The sequence below is a fragment of the Apiospora kogelbergensis genome (assembly GCF_038363985.1).
Source record: "Apiospora kogelbergensis strain CBS 113332 chromosome Unknown utg000016l_segment0_segment0, whole genome shotgun sequence".
NCBI classification, from domain to species: Eukaryota; Fungi; Ascomycota; class Sordariomycetes; order Amphisphaeriales; family Apiosporaceae; genus Apiospora; species Apiospora kogelbergensis.
The window spans coordinates 265,076-290,229 of NW_027117433.1; the positions used below are offsets into that span (position 1 = coordinate 265,076).

General features: G+C 51.8%; 14 protein-coding genes across 14 annotated transcripts; 6 read left to right on the forward strand and 8 right to left on the reverse strand.

The window, feature by feature from the left end:
- Positions 1–186: 186 nt before the first annotated feature.
- PG998_014928 (uncharacterized protein) lies at positions 187–1,657 on the forward strand (the record flags this gene model as incomplete). Its single annotated transcript, XM_066881744.1, has 4 exons — positions 187–360; positions 456–660; positions 717–1,129; positions 1,190–1,657. 4 exons carry the CDS (start codon positions 187–189, stop codon positions 1,655–1,657), a joined length of 1,260 nt encoding a protein of 419 aa, XP_066723289.1.
- A 1,104-nt stretch (positions 1,658–2,761) lies between these two features.
- Positions 2,762–3,464, reverse strand: PG998_014929 (major facilitator superfamily domain-containing protein; the record flags this gene model as incomplete). Its single annotated transcript, XM_066881745.1, has 2 exons — positions 2,762–2,949; positions 3,053–3,464. 2 exons carry the CDS (start codon positions 3,462–3,464, stop codon positions 2,762–2,764), a joined length of 600 nt encoding a protein of 199 aa, XP_066723290.1.
- Positions 3,465–3,877: 413 nt separating this feature from the next.
- Positions 3,878–4,918, forward strand: PG998_014930 (S-adenosyl-L-methionine-dependent methyltransferase; the record flags this gene model as incomplete). Its single annotated transcript, XM_066881746.1, is given in 5 exon segments — positions 3,878–4,228; positions 4,248–4,306; positions 4,363–4,449; positions 4,517–4,758; positions 4,821–4,918. Coding segments are annotated over 5 exon segments (837 nt in total), but the record flags the coding sequence as incomplete, so codon positions are not given.
- A 681-nt stretch (positions 4,919–5,599) lies between these two features.
- On the forward strand, positions 5,600–6,629 carry PG998_014931 (uncharacterized protein; the record flags this gene model as incomplete). The annotated part of the gene is made up of 3 exons (XM_066881747.1): positions 5,600–5,765; positions 5,836–6,142; positions 6,200–6,629. Coding segments are annotated over 3 exons (903 nt in total), but the record flags the coding sequence as incomplete, so codon positions are not given.
- A 478-nt stretch (positions 6,630–7,107) lies between these two features.
- On the reverse strand, positions 7,108–8,775 carry PG998_014932 (cytochrome P450 monooxygenase; the record flags this gene model as incomplete). The annotated part of the gene is made up of 3 exons (XM_066881748.1): positions 7,108–8,317; positions 8,400–8,587; positions 8,662–8,775. Coding segments are annotated over 3 exons (1,512 nt in total), but the record flags the coding sequence as incomplete, so codon positions are not given.
- A 392-nt stretch (positions 8,776–9,167) lies between these two features.
- PG998_014933 (uncharacterized protein) lies at positions 9,168–10,195 on the reverse strand (the record flags this gene model as incomplete). The annotated part of the gene is made up of 2 exons (XM_066881749.1): positions 9,168–9,720; positions 9,789–10,195. 2 exons carry the CDS (start codon positions 10,193–10,195, stop codon positions 9,168–9,170), a joined length of 960 nt encoding a protein of 319 aa, XP_066723294.1.
- A 582-nt stretch (positions 10,196–10,777) lies between these two features.
- On the forward strand, positions 10,778–12,184 carry PG998_014934 (uncharacterized protein; the record flags this gene model as incomplete). Its single annotated transcript, XM_066881750.1, has 2 exons — positions 10,778–11,705; positions 11,787–12,184. 2 exons carry the CDS (start codon positions 10,778–10,780, stop codon positions 12,182–12,184), a joined length of 1,326 nt encoding a protein of 441 aa, XP_066723295.1.
- A 329-nt stretch (positions 12,185–12,513) lies between these two features.
- Positions 12,514–14,080, reverse strand: PG998_014935 (cytochrome P450 oxidoreductase GliF; the record flags this gene model as incomplete). The annotated part of the gene is made up of 4 exons (XM_066881751.1): positions 12,514–12,932; positions 12,983–13,767; positions 13,827–13,936; positions 13,991–14,080. The coding sequence occupies 4 exons, from the start codon at positions 14,078–14,080 to the stop codon at positions 12,514–12,516; spliced, it is 1,404 nt and encodes a 467-aa protein (XP_066723296.1).
- Positions 14,081–14,797: 717 nt separating this feature from the next.
- PG998_014936 (uncharacterized protein) lies at positions 14,798–15,350 on the reverse strand (the record flags this gene model as incomplete). Its single annotated transcript, XM_066881752.1, has 2 exons — positions 14,798–15,037; positions 15,093–15,350. The coding sequence occupies 2 exons, from the start codon at positions 15,348–15,350 to the stop codon at positions 14,798–14,800; spliced, it is 498 nt and encodes a 165-aa protein (XP_066723297.1).
- Positions 15,351–15,516: 166 nt separating this feature from the next.
- PG998_014937 (uncharacterized protein) lies at positions 15,517–16,939 on the reverse strand (the record flags this gene model as incomplete). The annotated part of the gene is made up of 3 exons (XM_066881753.1): positions 15,517–16,414; positions 16,485–16,644; positions 16,714–16,939. 3 exons carry the CDS (start codon positions 16,937–16,939, stop codon positions 15,517–15,519), a joined length of 1,284 nt encoding a protein of 427 aa, XP_066723298.1.
- A 417-nt stretch (positions 16,940–17,356) lies between these two features.
- Positions 17,357–19,090, reverse strand: PG998_014938 (major facilitator superfamily protein; the record flags this gene model as incomplete). The annotated part of the gene is made up of 1 exon (XM_066881754.1): positions 17,357–19,090. The coding sequence occupies one exon, from the start codon at positions 19,088–19,090 to the stop codon at positions 17,357–17,359; it is 1,734 nt and encodes a 577-aa protein (XP_066723299.1).
- An 870-nt stretch (positions 19,091–19,960) lies between these two features.
- On the forward strand, positions 19,961–20,864 carry PG998_014939 (thioredoxin reductase; the record flags this gene model as incomplete). Its single annotated transcript, XM_066881755.1, has 2 exons — positions 19,961–20,361; positions 20,420–20,864. 2 exons carry the CDS (start codon positions 19,961–19,963, stop codon positions 20,862–20,864), a joined length of 846 nt encoding a protein of 281 aa, XP_066723300.1.
- A 537-nt stretch (positions 20,865–21,401) lies between these two features.
- Positions 21,402–22,893, reverse strand: PG998_014940 (toxin biosynthesis protein; the record flags this gene model as incomplete). The annotated part of the gene is made up of 3 exons (XM_066881756.1): positions 21,402–21,917; positions 22,031–22,117; positions 22,192–22,893. The coding sequence occupies 3 exons, from the start codon at positions 22,891–22,893 to the stop codon at positions 21,402–21,404; spliced, it is 1,305 nt and encodes a 434-aa protein (XP_066723301.1).
- Positions 22,894–23,310: 417 nt separating this feature from the next.
- Positions 23,311–24,530, forward strand: PG998_014941 (uncharacterized protein; the record flags this gene model as incomplete). Its single annotated transcript, XM_066881757.1, has 4 exons — positions 23,311–23,433; positions 23,496–23,651; positions 23,717–23,815; positions 23,910–24,530. 4 exons carry the CDS (start codon positions 23,311–23,313, stop codon positions 24,528–24,530), a joined length of 999 nt encoding a protein of 332 aa, XP_066723302.1.
- Between the last annotated feature and the right edge of the window lie 624 nt (positions 24,531–25,154).

Sequence of the window (25,154 nt, forward strand, 5' to 3'; positions counted from 1 at the left end):
AGTTGACTCATCGGCTCGGAATAGCCCGCCCTAGTCCCGGCGGCCGGGCACCGGTCGGTGCCCCCATGGGTCAACAACTAGGGTTGCATAAAGATCACGTAGAAATTTCCGGCTCTCGGTCGAAATTTTAACAAATACAAGGCTTAGAAGGGTTTGAAAAGGAACAACCCACTATCAGTGATCACGATGGCCACCGCAATGGGGCTGTCGGTTCGCGGCGCAGCAAACGTAGACGCCATCCTCCCAAGAATTAGCGCCGCGGTAGAGGAGAGAGCAAAGAAAGAGAACACAAATATCGATCTCGGCACTTCTGAGAACTGGCTCATCCGAGACGAGTTGATCGCATTAAGCAAAGATGCTGTGCGCGACGGGCTCATATCCAAGGCAAGAGAAGCCCTTTCCCGTTTCTGCAATTGCAGATTAATGCCACAGCCACTTACACAGCGCAAATGTAGCATTTGTCATATCCCGATGGATTCGGAGGTGATTCATCCCTCATGGAAGCACTGGCCGGTTTCTTCAACAGATACTTCAAGCCTATACTTCCTGTTGCCCCAACCCACCTTGCGACTGCACCCGGGGCAGCAGCCTCACTCGATGCATTGCTCTACAATATCTGCGAGCCAATGGACGGAGTACTGGTCCCAGGACCTTTTTGGAGTGAGTCGGATGCAGTACTAGCAAATCACGTAGCACTAAATTTTCCATGTGCGCAGATGGGTTTGACTGGTTGTTCAGCGTTCGATCAGGAGTCCAACCAGTCACCGTAAATGTCGACAACATAGAAGAAACGTTCACAGCCAGCCTCATTCCGAAGCTTGAAGCCGCCTACAAACACTCAGAGAACCCGATAAAGGCCTTGGTCTTAACTAACCCACACAATCCTTTTGGGCAATGCTATCCCAGAAGCGTGATCGAGGAGTGTATCAAATTCTGCTACAAGCAAAAGATTCATTTCGTGTCGGATGAAGTTTATGCAGTGTCTGAACTTGATAACCCGAGTTCCACAAGCCCTGTGCCCTTCATCTCTGCTCTAGCAATCGACGTTGCAAGTATTGGGTGTGATCCCTCCAGGGTGCACGTAATTTGGAGCATCAGCAAGGACTTTGGCTCAAGCGGATTTCGCATGGTACGATAAAAACGTGGAAACATATCAATATATTGACGGTCTACTGACGAGCATTTCTAGGGATGCTGCGTAACACAGCACAATAGGGCCATGCAAGTAGGGGCCGCGTTGGCTGCGAACACACAAGTGTCTTCCCTCACGGCGATCTTCACTACTGCCCTCCTCAACTCTTCAAAGTTGCCCTCTTTACTCAAGACCAATGCATCGAGACTCGCGGATGCTTACAATACGGTGAAGTCAGTGTTTGACCGTCTTGGCTTGCGCTACATTCCAGTCAGTCACGGTCCCTTCATCTTCGTCAGAATCGCCCCGAACGCTACATCCTGGGAAGAAGAGTCGCTGGCAATCTCGTGCTGCAAGGAGATGGGTGTGGTGCTAAGTCCCGGCAAAGCGTATCACATTGTGGACAAAGAGAAGGGTTGGACAAGACTCACGTTTGCCATCAAGAATGACCAACTAGAAGAGGCTTTGCGGAGACTAGAAGCTGGGCTGGCTTTGTTTCACAAGAGACTTGTTTTGAAAAATTAAGCCGTTTATTACGTGGCACGAATATTTTGCAGAGGAAGTAGGAAGTTCCAGCTCAATTTAGCTATTTCACATTATATTCATTCCCAGTCTAACAGATCCTCCAATGCCCCCTAAGAAGGTTTGTCACGATAAAAAAGATTGCAAGTGAAGCTGCTCTTTCCCACTTTAGGCACGCAAGGACGAGAAGGGCAACATATGTCTATTACCATTTCTCAGATTGTGAAAGAGGGAATTTGTGTCATAAGTAAAACTTTTCTTCAAGTCCAGATTAAACTACATGTCGCTGAATTTAGACACTTTGCTAAAGAAGCTTCCAAGTAAAGCCAATATCGCGATGCCTAATGAACAAGACGCGGCTACAAATACCATTTCTTCTCCCCACCAACTCTGAACAGACCCGAGGGCAACTGGGGATAGCAGGCCTCCCATGCTTTCCATCAAAGACAGACTCGCCACCGCTGCTGTCCGGTCCTTTGCAAGAGATATTCCCAAACTCTTGATAAAGCTTGGTGCAGCTAAGCCCAGTGCGATTACTACAACGCAAGGAAATATCTGCCATCCCTGCACGGTCAACATGAGACAGGGAACAGCGATGAGCTGGATGACCATGCATGCCAGAGCCCAATATAGATCATGCGCACAAGTCTTGCGGGCATCTTCGCTACCGAATATGCTGGCATCGTGTGTAGGGCTTTGGGTTGACGGGGCCTTTTTCTGGTGCCATGCTCGAATTTTGGGTACGGCATGGGACACGATCGCTAGATACAGCGCAGAAACAGCGGCGGCAACTGAGATGACGTATCCGTTTTTCTCTTCCGGTGAAGTTAAACTTCACCGATGTGTAGACCATGATTGCGGGGAAAATGTAGGCTTGGGCGGTGTTGCATAGAAGCAGAGCTAGGCCTGGGAGAATTATAGATCGCTCGGAATGCATGTTCAGCAGTGGCTGGAAAATGAAGTATGTATAACGAGCAGCCATCGATCTCTCGCCTGATGGTGGGTCACTGCGGTCTTCTCGAGACGGGTGATGCTCCGGGGTCGCTGCCACCACGGGTACGAACAAGCCAAGATAGAGTAGAGATGCTGCGAATATTGCAAGCGCCATCATGAAGCTAAAAAGAAGTTGGGTAGAAGACCGGCAATAGTTGAACTGAGGGACATGCCCAGCATATAGAGACCTAACGAGGTCCCCATGAGGCGGGAGATTCTTCTGCGGTCTGAAACCGACACATAGATGGCTCCGAGGTTGAAATGAAGAAGATTATCTGTGGCAAATCCCTCGAATATTCGGCCTACAAATGCCAGCAAAATGCTTCTGTGGGTGACTGATTGGATGTTAGCGAGGCATGAACCAGGAGATCGCCTGCAAGAGGATGATTGAATAAATCCGCTCACCTGCCACTGCCAAAACGCCGATACTCGAAGCCCGGGAGATGAGCCATATTGAAAGTCCCAGCTTGGGATTAAACCGGATGGTGTGTTGGAGAGGACCCAAAATTACCACACCACAGACGTTGGCGATGGCTGTGGAAATCGCCAGTGCTCCAGCAAAAGCTCCCTTTTCCTCTTTGGAGCAATGTGCTGGATCAACGCACATGATGACACCATAGGCATAAACCGTCGTTGCTGATGTAGCAGCCATTCCGACTGCCGCCGAGAGGGCGAGAAAAAGCACACGATGGACATATTCTTTCGGGACAACCCACAGTATCGGCTGCGTTATCGTCCGCACGGGGAGGAGTGGTGTTTGTTCAGCCGCTATTTGGTCATCTGCCGCGGCGGTTCCGCTCACTTGTGATGTAGGCATTTCTGATCCGCGACTATCTTCGCAAATCAAAGAATTCCTAAAATGTGAATTTTACGTAGACTTGGATGTCTCGCTGATGGAACTATGTCTCGTTCTCAAATTAGGGACGAGGCAGGGTCTCTAAGCAGAGCCCGGCTGCCGCCCGGCATATGAGTAACGTACGCACAATTAGTAAATGACCGGGCACCGAAAGTCGGTCTTGTAAAAATAAAAAAACCCATACGATGGCGTTCCCTATATAGGCACGGGCAGAGTGCGTAGCTAATGGTCCTCCCCAGACGCCATTCACTGCTACCACCTAGTACAGTACATTCACCTTTGCCCTTTACCAAAGACACTGTTATATAGTTCGCTGCCATGGCTATTGTTGAAAGCACTATGTCCTTCCTTCAGCCATGGGATGAGAAAAAGGCAATCCATACGTCCGAGGTGCTGCTGCCGAAGGCTTTGAAACACTCAATTACTCGAACCAAGAGTACGATGTGAAGATCACGGACGCTCGCCCGAACAAGGGTGAATACACCATCGACACGCACGGGTTCGCTTACCATGATGACCCATACATCGACGAAGCCACCTTGGAGGTATTGAGGGCCAACGACAAAGCCGAAGTCTCTGACAAATACTACCCCATGGTGGAGCGTTTGGTCAAAGAGAAAACAGGAGCCACAAAAGTCGTTGTCTTCGACCACACCTTGCGCCGGCGACAGCCCGCACTGGCGAAGACGGACAATCCCAACGGCAAAGAGCAGCCCGCAAGCCTGGTAAGTGACGAGACGAAAGCTCCGCTATAGCTATCTTGATCTAACTGGAAACGACGGTGTACAGGTGCATTGCGACCAGTGAGTGGTCAACTTCCCGAACCCATGACTTAAATCAGAAGTACTTAAAATGCCAGATCGGCGGTGGGTGCCATCCGACGCGTCCACCGACACCTGGGGCAGGAAGCAGAGCGACTGTTGCAGGGGCGCGCCCAGATCATCAAGTAAGTTGACCGGTCTCTAGGTAAGACGGGGGGTCCCAAGCATTCCCACTGACGAGTTTGTTACCAGTGTGTGGAGGCCTCTGCGAGGCCCAGTGGAAGAGTGGCCGCTGGCCACCATGGACGGCCGCAGCCTGCATAACGACAACGTGCACCCTACCAACATCTTCAAGCACCAGTACGATCTCCAAGGCCAGACAGTCAGTATCTCGCACTCGCCTGAGCAACGCTGGCACTACCTGAAGCACCAGAACACCAACGAGGTCACGTTCATCAAAATATGGGATAGCAAGGAGGATGTTGAAGCAAAACGTCTGTATACCCCGGAGGCCGAGGGGACTCACTAGATTTGTTGCTGATCATCATATATATAGTCTGCGCTCATTGCGCATTCCCCGATCCGGACAGCCCGAAAAACGCCGCTTTGAGGGAAAGTATGGAAGTGCGATGCATCGTTTTCTACGAGGTGTGATTGGACGTTTTCATGGCGAGTGACACTTGCGCCAATGGTTGGTGTTTGTGAGCAGGGATTCAAGAACCAATGTGGGCAGCACCTGAGACTGATTGGATTTTGTTCTTTCCACTGTAGCCAATAAAGACATGTTCAGTTACTTTCCGTTATTTTCCTCACCACTTCACTGCGTATGAGATTTGGGCCACGTTTCATTTCTTTTTCCCCCAGCTAGTTACCTGCTAAAAGCCCGGTCTCCGGAAGCTTGCCTTTTCAGTCAATTGTCCCATTACCTGTACAGTATGTGGATTGGACAATGTTGATGGGGGAGGGGGAAGCCACTGGAAATGTCTGTAGAGGCCCCCAAAGGAAGGTTTTGAAGGGCCCTGAAGCTCGGACCAGAAGGGCCTCAAGGCCCTTAGAATTAGGGGTCCCAAACTAGTGACAGCCATAATGTCAATAAGCCGGAAACCCGTATCTACCTAACTAATTTTTTGAGACACGTACTTGCTGAACTGAGAACAGCAATCGGCGTCCGCTGACGGTCCGCTCGGTCCCCGTCTCGGTTCCCGTCTCGGTTCCCGTAGGAAGACCCGACCAATTTGATTCGCCGAATATTTGGACTTGGTTGACTTTCCCTTGTTCATGGTCGGTTGAAGGTTCCATGGGGTGCAAGCCCTTCTCTAATTATTCACCATAGTCTGGCACTTCCTGTACACATGCGTCGCTGGTTCCAGACACGAAATAGCTGCTGATCTGGATATCCCGATAATGTTGAGCAGTGCAGAGAAGGACGCCAAAAAGAATGGAGAAGTTGTTATGGGGGATATGGAATACGATGGGAGAGTTATTCTCTACATCATCAAAGGTGCGGGCGCAATCGCCTCTTATTAACCCTTGCGCACTCCAAAGCTAAAATAATTTCTGGTTGTTTCAAGCCGACGAGACGTCTTACATCAACTACATCAAGCCTCTGATACTGGCAGAGGAGTTGCAGTGCCCCCATGTGCTGTCATGCATCGACACAAGAGACGAATGGTTCTATGCTATCCACCCCGAACGGATGGTGCCATCACTGAAAGATGAAGACCCCGAGACCGGTGAGGAGGTCATCGTCTTTGAGGGTACGGCTTGCCTGCAGTATCTAGCCGCTCGATTTGATACCGATGGCATCTGGAGTGGTAGGACGGCTTTCGAAAAGGGGAACATCCTCGCTTGGACCGCCTACCAAACCGCGGGGCTGGGGTGAGTATCCTGAACCATGGGTCGCATGGTCCTGCCCATCCGCTCGCCATCTGCTAGACCTCGAACGTTGACCGATTACTTCCTGTTCCCAGGGCGACGGCCAAGTACTGGCTCTATTTTCTACGCGGCTATCCCACGAGGAAGGAATCGGTCCAGCTCCCGAGGACCATCGAGAAGTGAGACATACCATGATGCATACAATACTGAGCTAACCGTGTCGTTCGGTAGACTGCATGCGAATGTGCTGAAACAGTGGGATATCATGGAGAAACGCCTCGGGAAACCTGATCAGCTTTACGTCGCTCTCAAGGATCGACCTACAATCGCGGATCTCTCTTACTTCCCATTTGCCATGCCTTGGATGTTTGGTTTCTTGGGTGTTGACATCAAGGACTGGCCTCATATACAGGCGTGGAGTAAGCGTATGTTGGAGCGACCTGCTGTCAGGAAGGTCATGCAAGAGGCTCCGAAGTATGGGCATGTGTAAGCTCCTTATCATAATTGAAGTTCCATCACAAGGCTGCTTCTGCACTACTTTTGCAGCACTCTTGACGATGGACCAGCGAATACTATGCAGTGCAATTTTGAAGTAATTTCTTTTCTGTCAATGTTCATCTCTTGAGTGCAACGTGTCTTATCGTTACGGAGGGTTAGATTGGGAAAGTGTTGGATCATTGTTCGGCATTAGAGCTTAACGTGGAAGGAATAGAACCTTCATAATTGTGTCGGAGGAAGATGGTAAGCAAGTGGCAGCATAGAATACGTTATTTCATGGATCTCATGATGCCTAATAGAAACTCAGCACAGGAACCAGTGAAGCAGTTTCGTGAGTAAATATAAGATTTTAAATCTCCCCAGATCCCATTTATGCTCCAGTCAGTAGCGCACATGGTGCAAATGGATTGATCGTGTTATGAACCCATATTCCACTCCTTCCATACAGTCCTTCCGGACTTAGAGGTTGTCTACTTCCGAATACATTTAATCTGCATCTTGGGGTGATTAATCCATGTCTCTGGGTTCCTTCCCCACTCACTCGTCTTCTCAAGAAGGCTCAGTCTGTAGTGCTCGACGATGTGGACAATCAGTTGCCGGGTGATGATATCAGCAACGTACTTGCCCATGCACTGCCTTGGGCCAAAGCCAAACCGCCAGAAGTGGTATCTCATCTCCAAAGCTCCCTTCTCCAAAAACCGCTCGGGGCGATACGCCGCGGAGTCGGGCCCCCAAAACTCATGGCGGACATTGAGGCCATAGGAGTCGACGATGAAATCCACCCCGGCAGGTATCATGTAACCGTCGACGACACGCGGCGTCGGGGCAGACTGTGGAACCGAGAAGGCCGCAAGGGGCCGGAGACGGGATGACTCGGATACACAGGCAGCCAGGAGCGTCGAGTTGCTCAGGATGTATTGATGTCGGGATTTATCGCCCGCCAAGTGCGTCGCCAACTCTTCGACGAGCAGTTTTTGGTACTGCGGATATGCTGCTAAGAACACCAGGTTCCAGGAGATGGCCCCGATTGTGACGTCTAGGTTGGCGTAAAGCGATTCGTCCAATGTTTGTAACATCTGGTCCATAGTGATGCTCCCCGTAAGCACTCGATCGTAGAGGTGCACGATGGGCGGCGCCTCAGGCTTGGACTCTTTCCTGATGGAGTACAATCCATCATTGAAAGATCGCCATCGACTTTGAAATTCAGAGAGGAGCTGGGTGGCCTGGGTCGGGAGGTATCGCGAGAAGGAGAACCGGGAGACTCCGCCCGCGATGACCTTCCTGAACAGCGCTTCTCGCAGAGGAGCAAGTTCTCGGAGGTCCTGGGTCATCTCGGGACTGAGCTCGCCATATATTATCTCGCCAACGACCCAGAATGGGAGTAGCTTCAGATCATCTGCTGGGTCCAGGAGCCCCCGATCAAGCGCTCCATGAAGATGGAGATCTTCCATATACCTGACGACATGCTTCTCTATCATATCCACATAGTTGGAGGCATTTCTTCGTAGAAACGGTGGCTCAATGGCAGCTCGCACCGCCTTCCACTCTTGCCCACTGATCAGACCAACGCATTTCCCCAGCACCTGGCTCATGAGATAGCCCGAGTTATTGTCGATTGCCTTGAAGTGTTTGTCAGAATCCTTGAAGATTGTTTGGAGATGTTCAGGCCGTGTGATGACTCTGTAGCAATGTTAGCCCCAGTGTGCATCAATCATGTTGTCATTCCCTGGTGTGAAAGGGAGATGAACCGAGGAGCACTGACATCTCGCCCCGCATACCGGACCAGATCCGATAAACTGAGCCGTATTTGGTTTCCCACCGTTCGCTGTTCTCCAGCCCTTTCAGAAACTTCCCAACGTCCCCCTGCCCATTGGGGAACCTGTATGGGCAAGTTGGAATGCTTCTATCAAGATCTGTATGGCGTATGGGGTATCTCCAGATGAGGTATTCCTGGGTGGCGTATTACTTAGAAACTATTTCTAGGAGCAGCTTAGGTATGTCGAGGATGATCAGTGGTGTCTTACATTGATTACAGCCGAGAGCAAATCATTCAAACGGCTACGGACTCGTGGACTGCTTAAGGATAGTGCAAGCACACTCAAGGGCAATAGTACCCATATTGTGCCTGTGTACGAAGGGCTGAGGGAGAAAAATGTTTTAAACATTGTGATTAAGAGAGCTAGGAGTCACTGTGACTGATGGCAATGTAATTAGTCTCCTTGTTTAGAAGATGAAAAGGATGTTAACTCTGTGGTATATCAGTGTAAAGGGTTGTAGAGAGAATAAGACTTAGGTTCGACGGTACGGCAGCCGATTAACCGGACGCCGGCTGTCATTGCGCCAAACAGCACGAACATGGATTATTCTGAGGTCAGACTCCAGCCGATACAACCGACATGGAAAGGCAAGTTATTGCATCCTTGAGAATCTTGTAGAGGCAGTATGATCAAGTCTAGAAAGTCGAGTCCAGCATCGTAGAAAATTGTATTGATATTCATCTGTAGCGAAAGGAGTAGAAGGTACATGAATCTCAAGGCTCGATTTCCATCTGAAGCTGTGCAGCTAGCCCAGCACACGCAAATGACCCCATACTCAGGGCGTGGACGAACACCTTCTGCGGCGAAGCGCAATCACCAATGGCAAACACCCCCTTCTCACTGGTCTCATGGAATGGGACTGTGACCTTGATGATTTCGTGCCCGAAAGCAAAAACTTCGAGGCCGAGCTGCTGTGCAAAGTTCCCGTTGACTCGCATTTTGGGCTTGTGGACAAGAAAGCCCTCGGTGAAAGCCGTCCCGTCTTCCAGCTGGACTGTCACTGCCGACTCATTAGGCTCCTTCATCAGGCGACTAATCTTCCTGTCCTCCAGAATAATCCCATCACCATGAGACTCCACGATATCTTTCAGTTGAGAAAACAAGTCCTCATTACCATCCGTATATATGCGTACTTGATTTGAGAGCTGCTTGGCCTGTCTCGAAAGACGGGAGCACGCCATCTTCGTGGCGCAATCTCCGATCCCAAGAACCCCTACCGTGCTCTGGTTTCGTTCTTCGAACCCTTGACTAGTTAGGCAGTGAAAACTATAAACATGGTTAGCCCCAAAGTGGCATGAAATTTCGATATAGTAAGCGTCAGGTTTCGCACTCACATTCCAGTGACCCAGCATTCCTTATAGCCGTCGACTTCGGGTAATATATCAGATACTCCGGTCGCCAAGACAAGCTTCCGACCAGTCCACGTCCGTCCTTCAGTATCTGCGACTTGAAAGCGCGAGGCAAAACCGCCTAGTCGAGACGCCTTGGTGACGGTGGCAGAAACTATGGTTGTCGTGCTGTATCTTGCCAACAAATCTTTCTGCATCTGGACACGAACCGACGATGGATTCTGATGATCCCACCCAGCGGCTCCGTGTAGGTATGGCAGCGCCGCGTTTCGATATTTCCCCGAGTCAAAGACCACGACCGTGTGCAGCGACCTGGCCAGATTCACAGCGGCAGAGAGACCAGCTGGACCGCCCCCGACGATGAGAACGTCATAGATTATGTCGCCCGTCATGGTATTTCGCTATATTATCTCACAGGTTCACTATCAAAGCCCGAAGGTGTACGTTAGATGATATTTCGATCAAATACTCCTCATCCGGTAACAGCTTCGTGTGCTGGCTTCGGAATTGATCAAACTCGGCCTCCGTAGGTGGACTCCGTCGGTCGGTGGCCACCGTTCCCGCACCTGTACTTATGTACCTTTCGCCTACCCAAGGTCAGGTGACATATTTGATGCCCTCAAACACAACTGGAGGCTTCTATTGCTCTCTCCCGTAGGAAATTCATCCAAGCTACAGAATATTCACTAAATGCCTCCTGGAACCATGACGATCTTACAGTTATGGGAGACGTTACTGGGTCGCGTTGGGCTACTCCGCGGCGCCTTTATTACTTTCTTTGGGGTTTTTATTGGGGCATACTGGCTTCGGAGCCTCATTTTCGGACTGATCTGCAAGGCATTCCAGCCATTGCCGGACCTGCCTTCCATGCCGAAGCCAGTGGGCCATGACTATAGGGAAACAATGCGACAGGGAATGAAAAAGGTGGCTGGTACCATCATAGCCACACCACGCGGACATTGCTAACTTTTGCCATGCAGTACCGCGGCCAGGCTTGGCTCATGCCCTTTCAGGAGCCAACCGTGATCCTTCCGCCCGACTCCCTCGAGTCGCAAGTGAGGAAGATCCCAGAGCCCGACCTCACCCTCAACGGCAACATGTATCGGCGTTTCTTTGGCCTCTACACGCAGATAGGTACCGACGATGACGAACTCATCGCGGCGCTGCGGAAAGATCTTACGCACAACGTGCCCAGCCTGTCCCACCTCATGGCCGAGGAGATCGCGTACGGATACGACAGCGTCGTCGGGTCCCTCCCGGAGTGGAAGCCGTGCCCGACCTACCAAACCATGCTCCAGATCGTGGCGCTCACCAGCGGCCGCGTTTTCGTCGGTCTACCGCTCAGTCGCGACCCGGCGTGGGTCCACGCGTCCATCGAGCACACGACTAGCAGCGTACACCTGTCCGACAAGCTCCGTGGCTACCCGCCGTGGCTGCGGGGATGGGTTGCCCCCTTCCTCAAGGAGCGGAGGCAAGTCCAGTCCGTACAGGACACGTTCGGGCGGCTGCTGGAGCCTGTTATCGCCGCAGCCCGGCTTGGCGCCACGGAAGGGTCCGCGCGCAATGGGGGAGCCAAGTCTGAGAACGGCCAGGAGCTTGGCCGCATGGCGCGCTGGCTTCTGGTGCAGTATGCGAGAAATTCAGCCGCGGCAGGCACGGGCCGAGTTGTGAGAGACCACTTGACGCTGTCTTTTGCCGCGGTCCACGTTGCCAGCATGGTGCTGACTCACGTCTTGCATGATCTCGCCGCGAGGCCGCAGTACCTGGATATTTTGCGGAAAGAGTTGGAAACAGAGCTCCAAGCCTGCCGTGGAAATGTTCTAGACAACAGGGCCCTGGGCAATCTTGTCATAATGGACAGTTTCATCAAAGAGTCACTTCGGATGAACCCTCCTGGAGTCAGTAAGTTGTTTCTGAGCAAATCATCCCTCTCGGCTGGAAAAGGAGCTTTATGAGAAGCTAATTACGAGAATCGCTGTCTAGTCTCATGGTTCAGGTTGACAACTGTACCTATCCATTTATCCAATGGCCAGGTGATTCCCGCGAACACCATGGTGGCTTACTGCAATCCGCGGTTCGACCCGGAGGTTGACAAGACCTTGGACGATCCAGAGGTTTTCGACGGCTTGAGATTTGCGCGGAGCGGGTCGAAACTGGAGGCTCTCAGCATTGACTCGCTGGCTTTTGGTTATGGAATCCACGCTTGTCCCGGTCGGTCATTTGCCGTCGCGGAACTTAAACTTATCGTGGCGCATTTGATTCAGAACTACGACATACGCTTAGAGGCGGGGAAGACAAGACCGAAGAATATCCCGCGTGATTTCCAGCTGATTCCAAACCCCGAAGGTATGGTACTACTTCGATCCAAGGTCAAGCAATGAAATCCTGTAAAGTAGTGTTTATACATAGCCGTTAGACAGCCAACATATCAATACATATCGTTGCTTACCCAAATTTGTCACGATGTACGCTAAGTTGAAAATATTTATATATATACTAAGATTATAGAATTCGATATCTTTTAAATACTAAAAGAGCAGTTTAAGATGGCGGAAGAGACAGACTGGCATTCGATATAAGCCTAACTAACCATGACAACTGACAAATCCCACACAGCTGCTTGCACACTCCTATCTGCTATGCTTTAACAATACCATTTGTATAACAAGTAGCCACGGCGTTAATTTCAATACAGCCACCCTCATTTAGCCTACTTCCTTGCCTTGAACATGATCTGCGCTTCCATGTCGGGCAACACAACTGTCCCGGTGTAGACGTTGGCGGGGCGCTTTGTCCCGGGCTTCAACTTGATATCGTAGTTTTGAATGAGGTAGGAAAGCATGATCTTGATCTCGGTGCTGGCGAAGAACCTGCCGGGACACGCGTTGATCCCGTGGCCGAAATTGATGTGCTCGGTGCTGGTCGAGATCAACTGGTACTTTGTCTCGTTCCCCGATATCTCTCGGAGACGGGAGAATCGGAAACCGTCAAATTCGTGGGGGTTCGGATAAGTCACCGGGTTGAAGTTGACGGCATGATTAGGTCCGGACACTGTCTCGCCATAGGGGATGGTGTGCCCGGTGGACAGCTTGAGGCCTTTGGGGTCCATCACCACTCGCATCATGGTTGCTGTAGTCTGTTAGTAATCATCACGAAAAGGACTGGAATATAACACATACTGAGGCCAAGTGGGTTCATCCTCTGGGATTCCTTGATGAAGCTGTCCATCTTCTTCAATTTGAGTAAACTGGTTTTCTGGGTCAAATTCGGATCGGCGGAAAGAACTTGTGTCAGCTCCTCTCTTAATGGATCCATATAGTCGGGCTTAGAAGCAAGATCAAACAGAGCCTGGGAAAAGGTGGCAGTCACAGTGTATAGCGATGAGAAAGTCGCCATCAATTCATCACGAGCCACGGACTCTGCTGTGGCAACGCCCTTGTATCTTGCCGTGAGCCAGGAGAAGAGCTCACCCCCGGCAGGCTTTCCAGGGGCTTCTTTGCCCCCATTTTCCAAAGCCCGGAAATGCTCCTGGATCATGGGCTTGATCATGCGAATGACGTCACTGCGGTTGGCCTTGAGCGACTGCACCTCAGTCAAGAACGGCGCAATCAAGGGTCGCAGGCTCTTCGGCCATGCCCGAATGGCTCCGGCCGCCTTGGCCACGTCGGTCATGTAGCTGGTGGTCGCCTTTATCCAAGGCTCTTCGCGGGAAAGCGGGAGGCCAACCCACGTCCTCTCGATCAGCAGCGCCGATATACCTAACATGGTAGGGAACAGTGTGACCGGAGTCCAGTCATGACATATGGGCATCTTCTTGCTGAATGCATCTGGAACTTCAGCCTGCGCAGCTTCCATGACCTTATGGACATTTCGTTGAAGGTCAATGGTCAGGGCAGAGTGAAGTTCTGGTGCGTGTGTGCCCATTGATGTCCAACGCCCTAGAAAGTGCCGGTAGTGATGTTCCCTGGCCCAGGCCATCAGCTCAGCGACAGCAATCCGAATTTCCCGCGGGACTCGACTTACTTGCTTGAAAGGATTTCGGTGGGGAGAAGCCGAAGTTCTTCAATGAGCGTTGGGGGCAATATGACGACGCGCCCAAGCGGTGATGGCAGGAGATATGGAGAGTTTGGGTACTGTATTCATTCATTAGCTTGGTCTCCGTTGATAGACTGCAAACCATCACCAACCTTCTTTGCACCTTCCATCATAGCGTCTCGGAAATCTGGTGCCTTCGGGTCCCCAACCCAGGGAGATCTAGCTTTGGCGGCCCTTTCCATTGCTTCCATACCCAGTAGAGAGCTACTACTGGCAAGTGCGCAACGGCGAACCAGAAGAGGGTGCTAGGAGAGAAAGATATCTCCGTCGATTTCAATAAAGATTTCAAGGCCATGATTCTTGCGTGCAATGGAACGTACGTCAGTTACTGAAAGATGCTGCTTTAGTACTCAAATGACTCAAAATTGGTGCCGATGGCAAGGTTAGAGGGAACATATAAATTGGTACCCAGTGTGCGAGAGGAATACAGTATTGAATGTCTGCCATTAGTGGAGAATAGACACTAGCACCTATCACGTGTTTTCTTTTCTTTCTTTTTTGTTCCTTTTCCTCCGGTATCCGAATGGACTCCCTAGTGGCCGGAGAGCCGTAGCGCCGGTTCAAACGATGGAATCTGATAGACCCAACGCATTCTACTGCATATTGCAAACTGGATACGGTTATAAAGAAGTATTTGGAGATGTGGAAATACGGACAATGATAGGTCGTATTGAAGTGAGGAGCCTAATGGAATGATCCTACAGGCATGATTGGTGGGAGAATGAATTATTAGCATTGAAACCACAAGATTCCTCTATCCATGATCAAAGAGTTTCTTTTCTTGTTTCCACACAAACTTAGTTCCTAAATTTGAATGAACATGGACCATCACCGAATATTGACTTTCTACGTAGAATGCCTCGTCTCCTGCCTCCCGTCTCCCGTCTCTCCCTACCAGCCTAAGGCTTCTTGGACTTCAGGTCTCGGAACGACTGAATGTTTGACAAAACGTTACGTCGCGCAACTCCAGACAGGTGATTGAACTGTTTGACCGCAGCCTCGCTGCCGGGTGCCACCCCCTCAGGATAAGCCACTTCAAAGCATTGGGTCATGTAAACCTGACCATCGGAACCGTGAATATCGGCTTCATTTGACACCATCAACGTAGCTTTCCCCGTAGTGGCAGCCACAAATTCGACCTGAGATTGGTTAGTATCCAGGAAATTTGTGATAGCTGGCCGGGGGCAGATTCACCTTGAACTCCGGCACAATGGTGATGTCTTGTTCCAACCTCCCGCCCGGAGCGCCATGGGACCCGCCAGGGACAAAGTGGAGGATTCTCTTCAAGGCCAAACCCGTATCTTCCAGAATCTCCGTCTCTGCTATGTAGTCAACGAATTCTTCCGGGCGGCGAACGGAGTCGAGGATGCCGCTCCAGACGTCTTCGGCCGAAAGGTAGGGTTCTTGGCCTGGCTTATTGACCGGGCTGGTAAAGGCTACGTTGACCGCCATGCTTGAACTTGAAAGAGAAATGATGAGGTTATAGATTCAGTGTTTAATTGTGCAATGCCAGATCAGTGAGTCCTCCCCAAATCCCACCGTACATTGAACCTATATATAGTTTCCACGTGAGCGTTACGCAATCTCCTAGTCCGGATGGCCGGTGGTTTCTTCCGAGCTATTCAAACATGTCTTTTACATCATCCTCCAGCGGCTTCTCATCACTTAGGTGATGTGCCACATTTTCCACCTCTTCTAGGACTCGAAGTATGTTTCCGCCGACGACCCCTTCCATGTCCTTTCGACTCACCCCTCGCTTGAGCAGCTCCGTGATGAGTTGAGGGTACTTGCTCACATCCTCCAGACCACGAGGTCCCGCCGCCATACCATCGAAGTCGCTCCCGATTCCCACATGCCGGTAGCCGATCAGGGCACCGACGTACTGGATGTGATCAGCCACGTCGGCCAGCGCGGCGTTCTGGGGATCGCCGCAGCGCACGTGCGAGGGGTAGAAGCTGATCATGACGACGCCGCCATTGGCTGCGAGGCGCTGGAGCACATCGTCGGGCACGTTGCGGACGTGGGCGCAGACGCCGAAGGCGCCCGAGTGCGAGAATACGACGGGGGCCCGCGACACCCGCAGGGCGTGCCGCTGCGCATCGAAACTGGAGTGCGACAGGTCCACGAGCATACCGAGGCGGTTCATCTCGGCCACGATGCGCACCCCGGCCACCGAGAGCCCGCCATGCGCCGGCCGGCCGTCCTCGGCCTCCGAGCTGTCCGCAAAGGCGTTGTGGCAGGTGTGCGTCAACGAGGCATAGCGTACGCCCAGGGAATAGTACGTGCGCAAAACGCTCGCGCTGTTGCCGATCTGGTGCAGCCCCTCGACGCCCAGGAAGCCAGAGATCTGGGGCTTGCGGGAGCCAAAGTCGCTCCAGAGCTCACTGGCTGTCGACACCGCCTTCATGTTGGCGGGGTACTCATTGGTCAGTCGACTGACAAGATCAATCTGCTGCAGCGTATCATGGATGGTCTCGTGGTAAGTACTGTCGTTGAAGTCGTTTTGCTTTTTGGGGCTAAAATTCCGTCAATCGGTCGCTCGACAGCACCTCAGTGTGTGGGTTCAGGTGTCTGGATCGGAAATACCATTCGGTGTAGACACTCCAGAATTGGCCTCTCAGTTGGCCCTGCTTAAGCCGCGGGAAGTCTACCTGGCCGTACAGCTGGCCGTTTCCAGTGAAGTTTTCGGCATATATGTGATTGTGATAGAATGCCCTAATCCAGATTCCAAAGTCGTTGTGGCCATCTAACCTTGTTATTTGGTGATCCCATGTATCTGCGCGCCCGGGGCGTGCAATTGATATGTCTCACTCACCGATCAAAGGGGCGCCACTCAAGACCGCTTGCACGCCATCCTCGATTGACTGGGTCTGGGGCAGGGCATCAACATGCACACCACAAGTATTTTTTTGCAGGAGAAAGGCCAGACAAAGTAGTGTAATAAGTGCAAATGAAGTAGCGATACGCGCCAAAAGACTATATCGTCGGCGCGTGTCTCCATTGAGAACTGCAGCAGCAGAGGTGTGTTTGGCTCCAGTCATCATGGTCATTAATGTCAGAAGGGACTTGATTGCTCATTCAAAGGCGTTGATACTATTGAGCTTGTGGCGAACTTGAGACAGTAATGTTCTTGTAATACCCGTTACCAGCCATTCATTTTTATGCAATCCGGTGACCGACATGGCGGCCCCCGATGGACCTAGATATTTGGAATTGTACACAGGAGCAAAACAATTGAATATGGCACGATGTTTTCGAGTCGGTCGGTATTATTAAAATATTATTTCCATAGAGCGATAAAACCATAGACTATCGTACATCGTGAAGAGGAAAAAAAGTAGCAACATACATGAGCCGAAATTGGAGAACAGTAATCAATGGCCATGTGGAAAAAAAAATTTGAAAAAAAACCCTTGTAGTAAACCCCTTTCTTACCAGAAGTGCTCGTACCGATTTTTTTAGTGCGACGTCTCAGATACACCGACCTTGGCCTCGTGGTCCTCAGTCTTCTTATTGCCATCGTCCTGGAGACCGAACTCTGTGTCTAGAGTAGTGCGCAATTCGATCTGCTTTTCGCCAAAGCATAGGATGAACCCCAGCAGTGCAAACGACAGGGCCACATACCAGGATATCTTGAATGCGTCGGTGAAAAGGCCTACAAGTTGTCTCCTAGTACCTTCGCTCAATGTCATTAAGGCATCGCGGCTAGTGAACCCCAGCGCACCACCCTGCCTTAAAACACTCTGTACTCGGGGGTCGTTGGTGATGGCCGAAGCGTGATTGCCGACTTGACCATTGATGATAATGCCCGGGATCGTGATACCCCAGACGAAGGCAAAGCTGCGAAGGAAAGCATAAGTCGCCGTGGCACTAGCATTGTACGAGTCGGGTAGTGAGGCTTGGAGCGCCGTCAACGGCGTATTCATGGTGGTGCCGAGGCCGCCGGAGGCGACAATCTGCAGCAGTACCCATTCGGCCGTGGATGTGTTTTTGTCCATCCGAGAGAAGAGACCGAACGAGAGCGATATCAGCGCGAAACTGAAAATGTGCACAGGCAGGTACCGCCCTGTGTTGGAGACAATAATTCCCGCGATGATAGTAAAGGGGATGAGGGAGCAATTCAGGGGCAACAACTGCACGCCCGAACGAATAGGCGAGGACAGCTGGATGGCCTGGAAGTAGATTGGCAGGTAATAAGAAGCCCACTGTAGCAGCATGGCCGTCAAGAAGGTCAGCGCGTACGCAATGGCCGATGTACGGTTCCCGAATAGTTCCAGGGGGATCGTCGGTTCTTTGCAGAGGCTCGTGCTTTCGTAGAAGATGAAGGCGCCAATGCCGACGACGCCTAGGACAAGTGGCAAAATGACCCTCCACGAACGCCAGGGGAAAATCTGGCCACCCATAACCAGACCCAACAAGAGAGAGACCACAGAAGCGATGAAAATGGTGTTTCCCAAGTAGTCGATACGGCCCAGCGCATGCAACCAGGTGGGCGAGCGCTTGTATTCGGTACGGAGGAATATGGCGATTGTGATGAAAACAAGACCGCCAATGGGGATATTGATGTAAAAGACCCATCGCCACGAGATTGTCTGCACAATCGCGCCGCCAATAAGGGGTCCCAAAGCGGCCGAGACACCACTGCTGGCCATGACGATGCCGATGTATTTAGCGCGTTCTCGCAGCGGCACCAGGTCGCAAACAATCAGGTCGAGGAGCATCATAATGCCCCCAGATCCCATGCCTTGAACGCAACGGCCGGCGATGAGCATGCCGACACCAGTCGCGCCGCCCGAGAGGCCGCTGCCGAGTAGGAAGAGGGCCACGGCGGCGAGGGTGATATAGCGTCGTCCGAAGATGTTGGACAGCTGGCCAAAGAAGGGCTGGACAGCCGTGGACGTGATGACATACGTGTTGGCGATCCAAACGTACTGGTCACCGCCCCCAATGGAATCGGTGATGGTCGGCAGGGCGGTCGTAATAACGGTTACATCTAGCGCCGCTAGGAAGGATGCCAGACAGAGGGAAACAAACACCATCCAGAAGCCGAATCCATGATGCGGCGCACCGCTGTCGGTGGGCTTTGCCTCTGCAGACACCTCCTTTTCATTGTGTGGCAGGTCATTGCTAGGCTCAGAACGAGGTTCGGGGTCAGACCATGGACCCTGCGAGGAATGTCTGCTTTTCGTCATGGTGCGCGGTCTCGTCTTTTTTGTCTTTCTCTTTCAGTTGCAGTTACTGTGGTTGGATTTCCCTCAACGGAAGTTATCACAGGACCTTCCGCAGGAAACCTTTTGACAAACTGCAAGCCTTCACTGGAAGTCGCTCCTCGGAGACTTAAACATCTCGGAGACTTGAGCCAACCTCGAGTCAAATTAAACCAATGATCGGCAGCATTGATATTTGACGCTGTATTTGTAAGCGGATAAAGATCTGCAGGCATTCGAACAAAATCTGAGACACGCCCGAAGACAGCAATGCTGCGTCAAGACACCCACCTCGGCCTGGCATCATGTACCCGCCATGTACTCGCATTTTCTGTGCCGTCATGGGAAGGTCAATTAGTACGAAAATGGCGCCAGGTGCATGTATTGCGCGACTTCCATACGCTGAGATTGGGCAAGGAAGGAATGACTGACTGCTAGTGACGAAACCGGCATCCGGACGAGGTTCACTTGCCAAGGGGGTCATATTTGCTTTCCATCTTGTGGGTGTGGAAAAAAGTCTCCGAGCCAATGGAATGTAGCCGAGTAGTTTCCGAGCCGGTCTATGCAGGACCAACTCGGGATATTGACCAGACACCACACTGCAATATTTGCATATCTCTTTAGACGGGCACCCCGGATGGTGGCCGTAATCAGTATCAACGCATGATTGTCGAGAGAAAGATGATAAATGAATGAGTATTTCTCAGACTCGTAGCTCGTAGTTCTCTTATTAGATCTTCATTCAATGCCTGCTAAGTAAGCCCAATTAAAGTTTCTTGTAGCATCTTCCTCATCCCGTAAACATTTTACACACTTGGAGAAAAAGCAGCGTTCATGGTCGGCTTCTTCAGTAAAATGACGTTGTCAACGATATACGATGTCCTGATCGTCGGCGCCGGGCCGGCAGGGCTTAGCTCCGCGCTCACCCTGTCGCGGGCTCTGCAGACAGCTGTGGTGTTTGACTCGGGCGTGTATCGCAACCAACGGGCAACGCACATGCACACCTTGCCCACGTGGGATCACCAGAGCCCGGCCGAATTCCGCAAGTCTGCCCGCGCCGAGCTCCTGGACCGATACAATACCGTCACCTTTCATGATTCAGCTTTGACGCAGATCAAGAAGAATGCCAATGGCAACTTCGAAGCCACCAGCGCCGACGGTCAAACCTGGCTTGGTCGGGTCGTTGTCTTGGCAACTGGCGTTCAGGACGTGCTGCCCGACATCGAAGGCTATGATGAATGCTGGGCCCGCGGCATGTGAGTAGACACCTCATAGATAAAAACAACATCGCCCCTCTAATAACAACCTTTGCAGATTCCACTGCCTTTTCTGCCATGGCTATGAGGAACAGGGAGTAGACACGGCGGGCGTTCTCGCCATTGGTGACCTGGCCAATGTGCCCCCGGCTCTTCATCTCGCTCGTGGCGCAAAGCAGCTCGCGGGCAAGGTTACCCTTTACACCGACGGGTCTGAAGCGCTGGCGATGGAGCTTGTCAAGGGACTTCGGCCCGAGGAGCAGGGACTGATTGTCACGGACACGCGCCCCATCACGCGGCTCGCCAAGGAGCCTACCGGCGCCGCCGTCACTGTGTCCTTCAGCGAGGGGCCGGATGCGTCCGAGGGGTTCTTGGTCCACCGCCCCAAGACATTGCTGAACGGCCCATTCGCACAGCAGCTAGGCCTCCAGCTCACCCCACAGGGGGACATCCTCACTACACCCCCTTCCAAGAGACTAGTGCCCCAGGAGTGTTCGCTGTAGGAGATTGCTCCGTTCCAGCCAAAATGGTGGCGAATGCGATCGCTACTGGGTCGTTTGCAGGTGCAGGTGCGGCAGCCAAATTGCAGGCCGGCTGGGGTCGGGGATCGTCGTGAGGAACCTTTATGTCACCGAAATACACCGAGGCCGAAGCCAGCAAATATAGCCGATGTTACACAAGTATCTAAATCATGACGATCCAGTGTTTATGGCGCTGATCTCTGTGTACCGAGTAAAACCAGACTAGCAGTATTACATGCATATTATGCCATAATGCACAGAATCGCGCAATCTGAAATCGTTCTCCCTGCAAATCAGATAGGGTTGGGGCATCCCCACGACTTTTTCATAGCCCTGACCTTAGATATTTCACATAGCCTAGAAGTTTACGTCCATCACACACACTATCTCAGATTCATGCTATTGCTCCTGGTTTCACATGCATCCCTCTGGTTTTGTAAGAAGGTCTTACGCACATTGCCCCGTTATAACAAAACGTCGTGTCATCAACCCTTGTATGGATACCCTCAATGGGTTACCTTAGGCAACAACATGCCCACAGCCTCTGACAAAATTCCCCGGTTGCGCGGGCCCTTCTATCTGCACCTGAACTACAACGAGACCATGGCCAAAGACATTCTCTCTGCCAGCGGCCGAAAAACAGAGAACGGCAGCGGTGAGTCTTGCCCTAATCGCAACTTGAGCATGACTCCCCCCAGCATGTGGAAGCGAATACCAGAATGAGCAGATTACCCACATGTATCCGAACCATGGATGCCAGGAACTACCAAAGTGTTCTCCTGTTATACGTTTATATGCCCACTGTACAAAGTCTTCCACGCTGATTGCAAACGCCTGATACAGAAAGAAAAATATAAACCCAACCGACCTTTCCGCCAAGCTGATATTCACAGGAGATGGTAATATCATCATGGATCCGGCATGCATCACTGAAGATATGGTGAAAGCAATCCAGAGATGCGTATATGAGTATAACGTGGATCCTTTCGTGAGCCCCAGTCGGCGTGCTGCAGCTGTTGAAAAGCTCGTGAGGCTCTGACACCATTGTTAGAGACCAAAGCCTGAGAGATCACCAAAGCCATGGGAAAGAAAACGAGGGGATCGAGACAGTCAAGGACCAAGAGGGTGAACTGGACAGGGGAACCTACGTTTCTAATTATATGGTGCCAAAAGCGGTTCCAGAATTTCCGTACCGTGGTGGCCTCGGAAAGATGGCCAAACAACGGCGGCCAGTCCTGGATACCACATTCGTCAGCAAAACAGGAAGACAGCTACTTGGCCAGACCACTCGTTCTTGATCGAAACTCACCTGCGGCTTGCTCCATCCCATGAGTACCCACGGGATGGAGCATAGGACGTATTGTATGTTGATGAAGAAATACGGCCCAGCTCCAAAAACAAACGCCCTCAGCAGAGACTCGAGGGCTTCATGGCCTCTCACGGATAAATGCTTCGTGTTCGTGTAGACCTGGCTCGTCTCAGGGTCGATGAAGAAACAAGTCCGCCCCAACTGCGAAACGAGATCGGCCATTAGAACCATCCAGGCGAGATCGACCAGCTGCAACAATACGAATCTCGCCGTGCCTTCTCGTTCACCTTTGCCAACTCTCCGGGGAGGATAGGGAACTTCGTAGTTCCAGCGTATGCCGCGGGTGTTGAAGAGAGTAACAAAGGCCCAGATGAACTTCCGCCAGGAGAAGGCGGGGAATGACAGCGCCTCGCGTGGCGGGCGGTCTATGCGCCAAAGGTCGCCTTCGGGCCCCTCGGCGGACGCAAAGACAAAATTGGCGAGGCACAGCATGTAGTGTGGCCAAGCCAACGAAAAGAGGTTCGCCAGACCAAGATTCTGAGTGAATTGATTGACATGACAGCTAATCGCCAGTCCTATGATGGCGGCAATGGCAAATTTCCTCCGCTGGGGAAACCGTGGGCCTGCAAGGGTCGTGATCGGGACCACGAGCAACAAGAGGTGGGGGAGTATGCTCCCTTCTGACTCTCGTAGAGGGATCATCCTACGGCAGTAAGTGACTTCACTTTTACTAGAAAGAAGTTATTGGAAGCTCTGGAAGTTGACACACCGCGCACTACAGTGTCCCAAGACAAGTGTTGGATGTCGAGATGGCATCTGACTCAAAGATAGAGGGTACTGTCAAAGCCTATTACGGAACAAAAAGGGATGGTTTAAACCTATGGATGCCATGTTCCACCTACGAAGAGACCGACAGGATGCCGACGGAATCTCGGAGGCCGGGGCGTGGGCTGACCTCAGGCCACCGGCTTCCGCCAAAGTTCATGAAATGCCATCGTGTGGTGTCTTTTCAAAGCACATATGAGGCTCCATTGACTGTCAGCAAACACTCTTCATCCTCAAGGGAGCCGTTCCATTGACACGAGCATTCACACGAGCCCGAACATCGGACATTGCAATATGGAGTCATCAATCGTCTTTGGCGCGTTCCAGTTCGATAGGAAAGGTCAGACCAATCAGAGGCAGCTCTTAGAAGTTTGCGAGAAGAATGGAATCCGAGAGGTCGACAGTGGAGTCATTTACGTAAGTGCTGCGTTGTTTGTCAGTCCGCCGTGCATTAGCTGAAATCCTAACTTCACGTACAGGAGGGCTGCGAAGAGCTCCTATCTTCTCTGGATGCCCCTGGCCGCTTCGTCGTGCATGGCAAAGCGTCACCAGGTCGCAACTCGAAGCCTGAAGTCCTAGAAAGCGCCTTTCGTTCCATGGAGGACTTGGGCTTCCCACAGGACGGATCGACCAAGGTGCGTAATGGTATTCTCTGCCGACGTAATCGTCCGAAATCGGCGGCTGACGCGGACGATCCCAGTTCGACATTTACTATCTCCACGCCCCTAATCCAAGTGTACCAATGGAGGATAGCTACGAAGCAATCCAGGAATTGTACCAATCAGGGTGCTTCAAGAGGGTGGGTTCAGCCTGTCACGGGAACGCCATCCCGTGTCGTCCCGTGTTGGCCCGTCCCGGGTGGCATGCATATGGCTGACGCCACGCTATTGTAGTTCGGCCTGTCTAATTTTGTCGCTGACGATGTACAACGTTTCCATGATTATGGAAAGTCCAAGGGCTACGTCCTGCCAACCGTCTATCAGGGGTTCTACAATGCGGTTTGCCGCCGCGGAGAGGCAGAATTGCTTCCCACCTTGCGAAGGTTAGGAATGACCTTCTACTGCTACTCCCCGCTAGGCGCCACCTACTTCATGGTCAGGCCGGATGCAATCAAGGACGGGAAAGGCCGCTTCGACAATGCCGATGTGGACGGTCTGGTCTATCAGACCTTGTTCAATCAGCCAGGTTACCTAGCCGCACTGGACTCTTGGCATCATCTTGCAAAGCAATGCCAGCTCCAAGAGCTTGAATTAGCCTGGCGATGGATCAATTTCCACTCGTCGCTCCGCTTCCAAGATGGCGACAAGATCATCACCAGCGCTGAGAACGCCGAGCAGCTGCAGCAGCTCTTCACCTGGAGGGCAAAAGGGCCTCTGGAATCTTGGGTAGTAGATGGAATCAATGAAATTTGGGAGTCTTGCCGGGGTGAAGCGCCTCTAGACTGCGTCAACGGCTGGTTTGAAGCGGTCGCGCTCGGCCGCGTCGTGCCGCCCAGCCACATGCAGTACAAGTAGACTAGCTAGACACCTGCCTAGTTTGTGTCACGGGGACAGTAGCTTATATCTATCACTACATAGACGAAATATACGGACATCAACAGACGCTTTTCCGCTGCATGAGGATTCGGGGGTTATCACAGTGCAGCAGTCGTATCAGAGCTGCATAAGTAACCTACCCCTGATGCTCAGGGCGTGTTTACTTTCTGCGGTTTGCTGCAGCCTAGGGTTAAATTGACGCCTCTTCAGCCCGCCTCTTTTGACCACGCTGATCAGACGGGGTTTCGCCTGATTCATGTGTTGTAACGTTACCGCCACCTCGGCCTCTTCCGTGCTGTTGTCGAAAAAGAGACGATGTTTGTCGAAAGGCCTCAAGGGCCGAGCGCGAGCAATCCCATACTTACGAGATTTGATCCACGCCGAAGACGTTGGAGACAAAAACGGAATAAGGACCGAGCGCAAGTAATGCAACACCTATATAAATCACACTCGATTAGCTCGATAACCGTATAAGCCCTCCCCCAGCGGTGCTACTGTCTTCAACCGAATACGTACGACCTGATTGGCCGGTAGACGTGACGACGTGAAGCCGAAGAAGCCAGAAACCAGCTGCAGATAAGCTAAGCGCCGGAAATAAACACA